We start from the raw sequence: 14,044 nt of genomic DNA on the forward strand, positions 1-14,044 counted from the left end.
CTGTAGACCAGGGGCCACCGCCTCTATGATGAGACTTAAGTCTTAAGAACCAGTTTGACCAACTAGCAGTAGACAACCTCACTATGAATGTGGAGGACTGTGAGTGACACCTAAATATGAAATGAAGGAATACTTTATTAATGTAAAGAAAAAAAAAACCGTTGTAATTAATTATGGATCAAAATGATCTATTTTTCTTTTATGCCAACAATCATTAGGATATTATGATCATGTTCCGTGAAGATATTTTGTAAATCTCCTACCGTTAATATATCAAAACTTAATTTTTGATTGGCAATACGCGTTGACAAGAACTTTATTTGGACAACTTTTTTTATTCGATTTTTTATTTTTTTTATTTTGAGTTTAGCTCCAACCCTGATCGAACACACCTGTCTGTAATGATCAAGTGCTCCTTCAGATCCTAATTAGCTGGTTCAGGTGTGTTTGATCAGGTTTGAGCAGCCCTGGTCTATCCTAACAAACCACACATCACTGGAAAGCTTTTTTATATGATGTATAAATCTCAGTTTCATAAAATTGACCCTTATGACTGATTTTGAGGCCCAGGATCACATATTATTTATATAAAATATATATAATATATTATAAAATATGATAGATAAATTATATTTATAATTGACGTTTTATAAATTCTATTGATATTGTGATATATAATGATAATGATGTAATATTACAATTTATGTAAAATATAACTATAACACTGAATGCTGGAGTCTCGTGCAGAAGCTGCAGCTGCGCTGAGTGTAAGAATGGGATTTGCTGACGTCACCGCTCAGCGCTCATTGGCTAAAGACCATGACGTTCTGTTCTTGTTTAAAGCGCTATCATTCATCTCTTAAATAAATAAATAAGATCATTTATTAACATTACTGCGTCTAATCTACTACTAATCTAACAGCGTGAGATCTGTACAGAATATTTGATTTTGATGCTATTACAGGAATTCAACTAAAAAAGTGGATGGAAAACACACAGATACTGAGTTTAATTATAAATACATTAAATGACTTTCTTTATGCAAAAGCAGCGGCGTTTCCATCTGCGTTCGGTATATTTTCTCTTACGTGTATCGAAAACCTGCTCGGAGATTGAGCGTTATCTAACCTGCTCTTTTTCACTCATTGACGAGCGCGATGTCATTGAGGAATTTTGAGAGCGGGGTCCGATGGGGCGTGGCTTCCGCGGCCGGTCACGCCTCCCGTATAAAAGTCCGCACGCAGCGGCTCGTGTGGAGATTCATCGAGCACCTGAGGAAGCGCGATCGTGACGCTCGTCATCTGAACCTCCAGAGATATTTGCGTTGACGAGCAGCGGGAGAAACGCGTGTGTGCGGATCGGCTGATGAACTCGCAGGTGAGACCATCCTCTCATTCACCGCCGCTTTCGTCTAGTAAATTCGTGCATTGCCTTTGAGCAGCTTATGACGCTAAACGTAATTTTTCGGCCATGTGATGGCGTGTTTGACAGTCGATGCGCTAGTATTCTTATCGTTGAACACTCGGCTCGTTGATGAGTCCGTGTGATCGCTTTCATCAGTCTCAGCTCTGCTTGGTCAATTTGAGTCACTTCTTCATTCGTCTGTAGAATCAAAGGTCACGTTCCGTCATGAATCGCTTTCGCTCACTCACATTTCCACAGTCGCTCGTTCAGAGCGTTTCCATCTGCAGAACGACACGACCTGTTCCATCAGTGATTTCTGGGCATTTTTATTGGCACCAGCCCAAATGTCCTGCTGCTTCTGCTCACTGCGGCTCATCAGCCTCTGTTTGTTCCACCACTGCTGAATGAAGATCATTAGTGAAGAGCTTTGTTTAGTTCACATCGTGTCAGTCAGTGGAATCCTTCATGTGTGTCTTCTGACCCCTTCACATGTGTCCCACATACTGCAGAACATACTGAAGAACATGCATGTAAAAACACACATTAATTTGTGACCCTGGAGCACAAAACCAGTCTTAAGTATCACGGGTTTATTCGTAGCAGTAGCCAACAATACATCGTATGGCTCAAAATGATCGATTTTTCTTTTATGCCAAAAATCATTAGGAAATTAAGTAAAGATCATGTTCCATGTTTTGTAAATGTCGTACCATAAATATATTAAAACTTTTTTTTTTTTTTTTTTTTTTTTTTTTTAAATATGCATTGCTAAGAACTTGATTTGAGCAAATTTAAAGGTGATTTTCTTATCATTTTACGTTTCCAGATTTTCACACAGTTTGATCCCAGCCAAATATGTGACCCTGGAGCATTTTTTTTAAAAATTGGGATTTATACATCATCTGAATTCTGAATAAATAAGCTTTCCTTTGATGTGTGGTTTGTTATGACAATAGGACAATATTTGTCTGAGATACAACTATTTGAAAATCTGAAATCTGAGGGTGCAAAAAATCAAAATATTGAGAAAATCACCTTTAAAATTGTCCAAATTAAGTATTTTGCAATGCATATTACTAACCAAATATTAAGTTTTGAGATATTTACAGTAGGAAATTTACAAAATATCTTGATGGAACATGATCTTTACTTAATATCCTGATGATTTTTGGCATAAAAGAAAAATCGATCATTTTATCACATACAATGTATCGTTGACTATTGCTACAAATATACCCGTGATACTTAAGACTGGTTTTGTGCTCCAGGGTCACATATATGAAGGGTATTTCCTCAGACATGCACACCTCATTATGTTCTGTGAATGATCATTGTTTTGTCAGTTTCAGTGTTTGAGCTCATCATTACATGAGCTCCGTATTTATTTCTGTAGAGCTTTATACCATACACATTCTTTCAAAGCAGCTTTACAGAGAAAAACAGGAACATAACCGTGTTAGTACTGTAATTGATCAGTTAAGAAACAAACGCAGCTCTACAGAAGACAATAGAGTGATTATTCAGATCAGTTCACATCAGTGCTCATTCAATTCAGTACAATGTTGATTCAGTTCATTATCAGTGTGAATGCTGCATCATCGCAAACGCTCTTCTTTCCGTCAGACAACACACAGGTACTGAGTTCACCACCGATGCTCCTCTGCCAGCAGCTTAAAAACCCCTAAACGCTTCTGTGTATTAAAGACGGGAGCGTTGAACAGATGCACTCTGGGTAATCTCGTTCATATCTGAGCAGCCGTTCGCTGTGCCCTGTCGCTTTGCCAGGGTCTTAGTAGAGCGTCCGTCTGTCACCCCGTCTCCTCGTCTCGACGCTTGGCATCAGGCGTTTTGGCTCGTCATCTGGAAAATAAATCCTGTCGTGTTTTTGAGGCTAATGATCTGATGAGTGACCTGATGCACACGACCCGTCAAGAGTTCAACACGGTTCTGAAAGAAATCTCGCCAGGGCTGCATTTATTTGATGAAAAGTACAGTAAAACAGTCAAGTAATATTACAATGTAGAACAGCTGTTTTCTATGTGAAAATCTGTTAAAATGTAATTTATTTCTGTGATGCGCAGCTGAATTTCTAATCCTTCAGAAATCATTCTAATGTGCTGATTTTCTGCTCAACAAACATTTCTGATTTTTAGCAGTGTTGAAAACCGTTTTTTGGGAACTGTGATACATGTTATTTTTTTAGGATTCACAGGTAAATAAAAAGTTCAAAAGAACAGCATTTATTTGAAACAGAAATCATTGTAAATGTCTTTACTGTTTCTTTTGATCAAATTAATGTGTACTTGATGGAAAAAAAGATGAAGTTGAGTTTTGATGTTCTGTAGGTTAGTTGCGTTTCATCTCGGTCTGGATAATTTTAGCAGGAGGTTGATTGTTAGACTCTTTCTCTCTCTCTCTCTCTCCCCCTCTTTCTCTCTCTCTCTCTCCTCCACTTCCTTTCCTTTGTGATCTTTGTGTTTTATTAGGCTGATGTTCTGTTATTCTTCTCTGAGCAGGATGTTTAGACGTTCTCCTGCTGAAATATCACTGGCAGTGCTGAGTGTTTATCGCTCAGGTCTGTCACTGCTCCTCACCGGACAGAGAGAGAAAGAAAGAGAGAGACGCTTTCTCCGCCTGTTGACTGTTGGTGTCTTAAAAAACCTCTTCTTTCATGTTTTCTATCTTATCGAGTGCGTCTGATTCCGATCGGTTTCATTTGTTATATGAATCACTCTGTTGAACTCTTCTCTGCAGCACGGTGTTTCTCAGTCTTGCTGCTCCTTCAGATCTGTTGTTCAGACCCACAGTCGACACAGGAAGTCTCGAACACTTTGGATTCCTCAGCCAATCAGGTGTGAGACTGGTCTGTGGATGGTTTAGACCCCGTCGTCCATCCGTGCGTGAGGCTTTATTTGTAATGAGGCAGAGTTTTGTTTAAATGAACGTTATGGATGGTTTTACACTCTTTATTGAAGTCATGTCGTTCAGTGTCTTGATGTAATGGATAATATGTAATGAAATCACTCACGTGATGTTTTCGTGTTCATTTCAGACAGAGGGTAAATGAGGTGGATCATTGATTTTAATGAGAGTGATCTAGTTTGATGTGTTCTAGTTTGGTTTTGCGGTGATCTAGTCGGGTCGAGGTCTCGTTATGAACTCGGTGAATTTGAGTCTGATATTATAAATGCTGAAAATACACACCGCTAGACTTGATCCCAGCGATTCGAGAACCTCAGATATTGAGCACTTTACAAATCAGTCAAACCTTCAAAGAAGCCAATCTTAAGTCAGTGTAGAAACAACTTGAAACTCTTGTCAAATGTTTTACCCTTGTGATATATTTAATTGGTAATAATAATAATAATAATAATATTCAGGTTTCAGTCACTGCTCATTCGCAGTATTTATAAGCATCAGCAGAGCAAAGTAATGAAACGCATGAACAGAGACCAGAAAACCCTTTTGATTCATAACAGCTGTCAGAAAACATCTGCTCAGAACACACACCAGGACTATTAAAGTTAACTAAAACTGAAACTAAAATTAAAACTATAAGAACAACATATTCACTACTTGAAATAAATGTTAACTAAAATTAAATACATTATTATATTTTTATTACAATTTTAAAATATTAAAAAAAGAAAAATAATAACTATATAAATATAAATGACTAAAAATGACAAAAGAATAAAATAGCTAAAAATTTAATCAAAATTCAAATGAAAAATATGAATAAAAACCGTAATAGTATCTTAGTGATACTAAATGACAGTCAAATTAAATGACGCACAATGAAGTAGATTTACAGTCCATCTCTGTACAGATGATTTGGTTTTCTGAAAATATAGTGTGGATCAACAAGGTCTCTGTTTTCATGCGTTTCTTAATCTAATGCTCATTAAAAAAAAAAGTCACTTGCTTTAGATGATAAATGTGACCCTGGACCACAAAACAAGGGTCAGTTTTTTGAACTGATATTTATGCATAAGCTTTCCATTGATTTCCATTTGTCAGAGATTCTGTAAATCTGGAATCTGAGGGTGTAAAAAAAAATCTAAACATTGAGAAAATCACCTTTAAAGCTGTCCAAATGAAGTTTTACTAATCAAAAATTAAGTCTTGATATGTTTACAGTAGGAAACGTATGAAATATCTTCGTGGAACATGATCTTTACTTAATATATTTTTGGTGTAAAAGAAAAATCATTTTGTCCCGTACAATGTATTGTTGACTATTGCTACAAATATTGCAAATAGTGCTACTTAAAACTGGTTTTGTGCTCCAGGGTCACAAATAGTATTCAGTTTGGTTGGATTTCAAATCATCCAACAGTGTGAATTGAAAGTGGACTAAAAGTTAAATATTTCAAACATCTGCTGATCCCAGCAAACAAACGCCGATGAAGCAGAAACTCAGAACGCTGTGGACGTGGCGATTTGTTCGTGTTGCGTCGGAAGGTGACATGGATCGTCCCGTCAGGCCGTGTCACGAAATCAATGCTGCTGTTTTGGGACGGTCTGGAAAATCCAATGAGCGGGAAACTGGAGTGCTTCTGAAAACCTGCTTGCGTTTGTCATTGTCCTCGTGATCACCGCAGCTCTGTCTGTGTGTTTGTGTGGTTTCTGTCTGACCGCTGGACTTGAGTTTAGACTTGAAATAACCGGTGTGAGAAAAAGCCTCAGGAACACGCTGACGTTTCAGAAAGCTCAGACCCATAACATCAGCTCACAGCACTTCAGTGTTCAGCACTTCAATTTTGTTTACAAAATTACACAAAATAAACTCCTGTTGCTCAAACAGTAGAGTATGGCGCTTGCAACAGCAAGGTCACGGGTTCATTCCCATGAACTGATAAAGTGCATATACCACGAATGCATTGTAAGTCATGTTGGATGAAAGAATCTGCCAAATGCATGAGTGTAAATAATGGCAGGAAACAAGCAGAATTTAAAAATAACACTTATCTATAAATGCATATTACATTAATAAAGTCTGATTGGGGGAAATTTGCCAACCGCATCTATAAAGATATAAATACTCAAATTAAAGCAAAAATTAAAAACATATTCATTTCAACTGGCTGAAATGAAAGCTTATATATATATATATATATATATATATATATATATATATAAATATGACAAAATTTCTCATTTTAATTTAGTTTAACTTGATGTACTAAAATAACTAAAATTAAAACTTGAATAAAAACTATATATATATATATATATATATATATATATATATATATATATATATATATATATATATATATATATATATATTACCAATGCAGAATCATGCAAATGCCAAATTAAAATGAAATATTTTTAGCTAGGCAACTGTTGCAGATGATTATATGTAATGAATCAATAGAAGCAAAAATCATGAACACAATAAAATATGACTCGTGTGGCAGCCCGAATCTGAACCAACACTGACCTGAACTGATCAGAGTAACGGCGCTGGTGTCTTTTAGAGCAGAATCTGAACTGAAACACAATTGAGTTTCCATCACTGATTCTGCTATTGACTTGATTTAACAATATAGCAGATATGAAGCTCAGGTAAGTGTGTAGGGTGTGTGAGGTCGTTCAGGAAGGTGAGGTGCAGCGTGTTCGCTCTTTAGTTTGTAGAGTTCGCTCTCTGTGTCACGATGATCTGACCTCTGAACACCTGCAGCGCTGGAGCCATCAGAGACTCTTTCAACCTGCAGCAGTGGAAAGTTTCGGTGCGTCTGCACTGTACGAGCCGCACGCACGCCCACCGCTCGCTTTCGCTATGACTGATCAGATGGAGCGACGGCGGTGGTTGCCCTCACTCCTGTGTAATTGGTCATTAATGAAATGGAAGGCTTTTACATTTTCATTCAGTTGGGAGATTTTGGGATTATCCCACGATGGATAAAGCCGCTGACGTCGTCTTGTTTTTAACATGTTAGCGGTTATGCAATGTGTTTCAAATTTTGGCTTACGGACGAGGGAATCTCAATCATCTTTAGCGTCCTACGCTCTACTTAATCTCACCTGCAATCCGGCCTTTAGCAGGAACCACATCAGAGCTCGTTTCAACAGTTCGGTCCGCTTCCGTTTGCATTGGGACCGAATGAGTCGCTTTAGTTGGACGGGGGGATTTCTGTATCCCAGCCCGCTTTGCACGGAGAGAGTCTGTGTTGACAGACAGGAATCGGTGTGTTGGCGTTCAGGACGTGTTGAGATGCAGAAGAGCTGCTGGTTTTGGGGGTTTCCACTGCGGTGAAGAGTGAAGCTGCGCTTGAGGACGCTTCACGAAGGGCTTCCTGTATGTTGTTGTGCTCAGAAAGCAATTACCGTGCAAACGCGCGTGCGGTGAGAAACACGCTAATGCGCTCGATGCGAGAGACTGCTTTGAGTTTGTTTTATTGTACAACTGCATGCAGCGCAGCCACAGAATGATTTCTGCGTCCTTCTCAAACGCACCGCGATCTGTTCGCTCAGTTCTAGCGGAGACTCGGCTGATGATGTGCATGAACTGAGAGTAACCGTGCGTGTTTGTGTTTGCGTTTGTGTCCCGTGCAGCTGAGCGTGTAGCGTGTGCCGTGATGACTGACGTGATGATCAGCGCCACACCGATGGACGACATGAGGCTCAGTCCCAGCAAAGACCGCCTGACCTTCCAGGTAACGTGTGTCTGCACTCGTGTGTGTTTGTTTGGGCCTGAAACTCCAACTGGTCATGAATGCTCATGTTTAAATGGGTGCAAATGCTATGAAATCTTTTATTATTTCAAAAAGTCCATTTGTATTTTATCCCAAATTCCACTTTTTTTTAGTTTTTTATTTTTTTTTATTTTAATAATCGGGAAGAACGTCTAATCAGTTGAAGTTCATAAAAGTTTAATTATTTAATAGTTTGCTAAAATATTTATTTAAAAAAAACAATATTAGAGCCCCATGAAATGTGTTTTCAGAAATTCTCTGTTGTCTATTTTCATTTTTCTGCATTCATTCATGAGCTAATTAAGTGTAAACCATCAATGCCATGTAATCAGTGTTGGGGAGTAACTAGTTACATGTAAAGAATTTATGTAATTTAATTACAAATTACATGTAATTCTAATTAGTTACAGTTACTGGGGGAAAAAAATGTGTCTTTAGAGTTACTTTTGAAAATGTTAATAATTAAATCTGTTACATGTGAATTGTTTCTCACACACACACACACACACACACACACAGATTTAATTGACTTCTTTCATAAATTGCATTGACTGCTCTAAAATGAGACACCAGTGTTTCAGGAGTTTAGGACACAGAATAATACACATTCAGCCAGTTGTTATTGCAAAATAAAGGTGTATATTATCCCTTACTTATAATTCAAGTGATGAAGGATTTTGAAAGTGACAGTAATCAGTGTCGAGTGCTACTGTAACGCTGCCTGATTTAAATGTTTCAAAATGATTAACAGTTGAAAATATTAGAAATTTAGAAAAGTAATCAAATGTAATAAGTTACATGACTTTAATAGAGTAAATGAAAAGTTACACTACTTGTTACATTTTAAATTAAAAAGTAAATTAAATTAAAAAGATTTCAAAGTAACTTGAAATCTGTAACCTATGTGAATGTATAAAAAGTGGTGGTAATCAAACAAATGCATAAAGCTTTAACAATTTACTTCATCTTTTGAAATGTAACGAGATGGAAATTTAAAAATTCCTTCTATTTTAAGCACTGCACTTACACACATTTGTCCATATCACCAACTGTTGAAGTGTACAGTCCTACTTCTGATTTATTCATTCAACATTTGCCAAATTTATTCCTTTATACAGTCAATTCCATTTTTATTACTGGATTCCATCCATGTTTTCCACATCGCAAAAGTCATAGAGCCCTGAGAATAAAACATCACGGCCTCTTTTCTACTCGATATTTAGTTGATGTTTTCAGGTGTTTTCACGCTCCAAGTGCAAATCAGCTCTGACGCTTTAACGTTTCACCTGAGCTGTTAGAGAAGCAAACGTCTTCCTTTAGCGTTCGTGAGGATCTTAACCCTGTCGTGAACTCATCTGAGCTCCTCTAGAGTTTCATGTGAGACCGTCTTCAGCCGTCTCAGGAGATGCTGTGGAAATATTTGGTCTCTGTTTAGAATGTAGGGCTGATGTTCTTGTTCCTCTGGTGTTTTTGTTCAGAGTTTAATGGCTGCTGGTTATTTCAGTCTTGAATCTTCAGTCTCATGCTCCGCTGTTGTTTATGGATCGGGGGGGGTCAGACGAGGGTCTCATGGTTCAGTTCCTGTTATAGAACATCTCTCGCTCTGTTTGTCCTTCTTTTCATCTGTTTTCTTTCTCATCATTCACACACACACACACACTAATGTTCTTTCCACTGGCGTGATGCCCAGATTGTGTTATTGGTTTCCCTGCCGCCCATGTATGTCATTGAATGATGCCGAGCTAAAAATACACCACACTTCATCCAGAATTCAGCCAAAACGAGACTTCAGGACGTCAGGGGAAGAACAAGAGTGTGTGTGTATGTGTGTCTCAGTTTGTGCACAAGTATATGTGTGTTTAGTGTGAACAGGAGTGTTCATGTGATTGTGTGTGACTGAGAATGTGTGTAATTGTGTGTGTGTGCGCACAAATGTCTGTCTGATTGTGCATGAGCATATGTGTTTTAGTGTGAGCATGAGTGTGTGTGTGTGTGTGTGTGTGTAAGTGTTCATGTGATTGTGTGTGACTGAGAATGTGTGTAAATGTGTGTGTGACTGTGCAAGTGTGAGTTTTTGTACGAGTGTGTGATTGTGCTTGTGTAAAAGTGAGTGTGTGTGCGTTTATTATTGTGCAAGTGTGTTTCATTGCGCTTTTTATTGTGAGCGTGTGTGTGCGTGCAAGTGTTCATGTGATTGTGACTGAGAATGTGTGTGAGTGTGCGAATGTTTGTGATTGTGTATGTTCACGTGTGTGACCTTTTGTGTGTGTGTGTGTTTGTGCATGTGCATAAGCGAGTAAATGTGTACATGAGTGTTTATTAGTGTGTGTGTGTGAGTGTGTGTTTGTGCATGTGTATGCGTGGGTGTTTATTTGTGTGTGTGTGTGTGTGTACTTGTTTTTGCTACATTGTGGGGACCAAATGTTCGGCCTGCGGTCCCCACAATGTTAACAAATGATTAAAAATAGTAATGATGTTTATCTGAAAGTGTAACGATGCAAACATGTTTTCTGTGAGGGCTAGGTTTAGGTTTAGGGTTGGGTTAGGGGATAGACAATATCGTTTAGTCAGTATAAAATCTATAGAAGTCCATGGAAAGTCCCCACAATTCACAAAAACAAACGTGTGTGTGTGTGTGTGTGTGTGTGTGTGTGTGTACTTGTTTATGTACTTGTGTACCAATTGTCCCCACAAGGATAGTAAAACCGTCAGTCTCCACGATGGAAAAAAAAATGATTAAGAATAGTAAATGATGTTTATCTGAAAGTGTAACACTGCAAACCGGTTTTCTGTAAGGGTTAGGGTTGGGTTAGGGGATTAAAAATATCGTTTGGTCAGTATAAAAACTATAGAAGTCTATGGAAAGTCCCCACAATTGACGAAAACAAACGTGTGTGTGTGTGTGTGTAATCAGACTGAATGTTCTCGTTTCTTCACTCAGATCTTTCCGGATCCCTCAGACTTCGAGCGCTGCTGTAAGCTGAAGGACCGGCTGCCGTCCATCGTGGTGGAGCCGACGGAGGACGAGGTGGAGAGCGGGGAGCTGCGTTGGCCGCCCGAGGAGTTCTTGGTGAGCGAGGAGGAGGAGGACGAGGAAGAGTGCGACGGAAACGTGCAGAACGGACAGATGCAGAACTCTCAGCGCTAGAGAGAATCCGACTGACTGACTCTCACACACATAGAATAGACGATCACACCAACACATACAGAACAACCGATCACTGACATCCGCTCGCTCGGGCCGTGAGCGGACTTCATTCCCGTGTGTGTGTGTGAGGACGATTGCACATGCTCAGTGTGTGTCAGAAGATTATTCATAATGATGATGGTGTGAGTCTGTCCTGCACTCATTCCTGTTATTTACAAGCTTTCCTGAATAACACCGATCTTCCTGACCATATGCCAATAGTGTTTGTATGTGGATTTTACTGTAAATATTCTGTAGATGAACGACAGGTAAGACGTCTTGTGTCAGTCTGCATCAGTCCTGAAATCTGTAGGAGAACCGCGGCCGTCTTCCTGAATTTGTTGTATTTGTCCACAGCAGAACTGACCGTGTCTCGTGTTCTAATGGTTCCTGCGTCTCTGTCTGTGTTTGCGAGTGTCTCTATGCAGTATATATGTGTATGTAGATGTCAGTGTTTGTGTTGCGGGTCTGTCACAGAATCACTTCCTGTCTGTGCAGAGCGTCTGTTCATCTGTAAAGACTCAGGGAGTTTGCTCTTATTTTGTATGTACGCCACTTCCTCTCTGACTGACAGAGGCTGTAAATAAACCATTTGAAAGTGCTTTACAAAACAGTGTTTCCCAAGACTCTCTTCAGATTCTCTGTGTTTAAAACCGAAAGAAATAAGTATGCAAAGAGAGAGTGTGTGTGTGTGTCCCTACTTGCACGTTTTGCACACCAGTGTACCCAAAAATGATTTAAAGGATTGGTTCACTTCCAGAACAACAATTTACAGATAATGTACTCATCCTCTTGTCATCCAAGATGTTCATGTCTTTCTTTTTTCAGTCATAAAGAAATGATGATTTTTGTGAAAAACATTTCAGGATTTCTCTCCATATAGTGGACTTCAATGATGGCTGTGAGTTTGAACTTCCAAAATGTAGTTTAAATGCAGCTTCAAAGGCTCTAAACGATCCCAGCCGAGGAAGAAGTGTATCTAGTGAAACAGTTGATAAATTTTGAAACAAATTGACAATGTCTATACTTTTCAACCTCAAACACTTGTTTTGTCTATTCTCTGCGATGCATATGTATAGTCTGTGTGATCTGGGTCAATACAGTTAATGTAGGTCAAAAAAAAACCCTCCCATCTTGTCTTCAGCTTCAAATGTGTCCTATATCAGTGTTTTACCTTTTTTGTAAAGGGTGTTTGATCTTTGCATGTTCACTTTGTAAACACTGGGTTGGTTCTTCTGCAGTGATGTAGGATGATTTTGAAGTTGGGGAAGAAAACGAGATTTTTCGACACACCCTAACTGTATTGACCCAGATTACACAAACTAAGCATGCGCATCCCAGAGAATGGACGAGAGGAGCGTTTGAGGTTAAAAAGTATATAAATCATCAATTTGTTTCGAAAATAAAGACCCTTCTTCCGCTGCTAGGATTTGAAGCTGCATTTTGGTAGTTCAAAGTTGAGGGCGCTGGAAGTGAACTTCTCATTTAAACCTTATTTTGAAGGACATTCTTATTTATAAAAACAGCATAAAATGAAGACTGCGTCAGGGTTAGTTTGTAGTGTCTCTAACTAGCTGCATATAAAAACAGTAGAGGTCCGTGCAGTGTTTCTATTTAGAGAGCGAAGTGAAGCTTCTTTTGAGCATGCACGTTTATATTTCTCAAAGTGTTTGTTTACATCTGTGAGCGTGAAACAGGTTGTGTGTTTTTATCCTGGTTTGTTTCTGTCTTGATGCGACTCGCCACTCCGCACAAAGACTTTAAACATATTGTGACTTCCTGCAGAGAATATCTGCGTGTGTGAATGTGCATGTATACTGTATTTAGTTTTGCTAACCGCATGTTGCCTTCCTGTCTCCACGGGCTCACCTCGAAACTAGCACACTTCCTCTCCGCAGAACAGAAACGCTGCTCTGAGCCTCGCAGTTAGCTTTAATTATTTATAATTGATCGACGATTTATCATCCGTTTTCAACCAGCTTTATATTGTTACAGAATCAGTGATATGCAAATGAACCGTGTTGAGTGTTTCTCCATGTTAGCTGAACTCAGATGAGCCTGTTTATCTGCTGAAGATCTGAACGTGTCATCTGATGAACTTGAGAGAGATCGAGTGCTTTTTGAAAATTACAGATCGTACTTCCATGGTTTTGCATCCCTGCTTATGGACTGTGGGATTGAGCCCAGTGCATTATGGGTGTTGAAGTCTTCCTGGCTTTTAAGAAAAAGGGATCGCACGGCCGTTTCTCTCCTCATGTAGCACGGATTCATTATTTGGTCATTGTTTAATTAAAAGCCCAGCAGTGAAGGAGCCCAGCTGATGTTGGTAAGATACAGTGTATTCGTGTTTGTTCACCGACAGACTGTCAGTTTTACTTCTGAGAGCTGAGGAGCACAAACAAAGGCTCTTCCTGTAATGACACTCATTTATCTCTCTGTTCTTCCTGCTTCGATCTCTTCTGCTCGAGATCATGTGCTCGTCTAGCGTTCACGTTGTGTTCAGTCAGATTTGTTCTGATTCAGCCACTGTGTTGTTTTCATATTGAAGCGCAAATCTGAAACGGTTAAAAGCGACTTGAATGTTTTATACTGTGCTCAGTATGTGACTCTCAACGGGATGAGCAAGGAGTTTTAACCTGAAATGTTTTGTATTTTCTGGAATTTCGTGTGAGATTCCTCTGGCAGATTTCACATCAGGACGGAGTTGGCGACCAAGTTTAGAAGTGGCGTCAGCTTCATACATCACCGC

General features: G+C 39.0%; 1 protein-coding gene across 1 annotated transcript; it reads left to right on the top strand.

Moving 5' to 3' along the window:
- The first annotated feature begins 1,240 nt into the window (after nucleotides 1-1,240).
- lbh (LBH regulator of WNT signaling pathway) lies at nucleotides 1,241-11,896 on the top strand. The gene is made up of 3 exons (XM_051126463.1): nucleotides 1,241-1,377; nucleotides 7,969-8,069; nucleotides 11,050-11,896. The coding sequence occupies exons 2-3, from the start codon at nucleotides 7,992-7,994 to the stop codon at nucleotides 11,254-11,256; spliced, it is 285 nt and encodes a 94-aa protein (XP_050982420.1). The 5' UTR covers nucleotides 1,241-1,377; nucleotides 7,969-7,991; the 3' UTR covers nucleotides 11,257-11,896.
- The last annotated feature ends 2,148 nt before the right edge of the window (nucleotides 11,897-14,044 follow it).

This window comes from Labeo rohita, chromosome 13 (genome assembly GCF_022985175.1).
Source record: "Labeo rohita strain BAU-BD-2019 chromosome 13, IGBB_LRoh.1.0, whole genome shotgun sequence".
Classification (NCBI taxonomy): domain Eukaryota; kingdom Metazoa; phylum Chordata; class Actinopteri; order Cypriniformes; family Cyprinidae; genus Labeo; species Labeo rohita.

Excerpts from the sequence above, each read along its gene's own strand:
- lbh (XM_051126463.1), top strand. The coding sequence starts at position 7,992 with ATGACTGACGTGATGATCAGCGCCACACCGATGGACGACATGAGGCTC. Across the intron at positions 8,070-11,049 it reads AAGACCGCCTGACCTTCCAG|ATCTTTCCGGATCCCTCAGA; the intron begins GTAACGTGTGTC and ends TTCTTCACTCAG.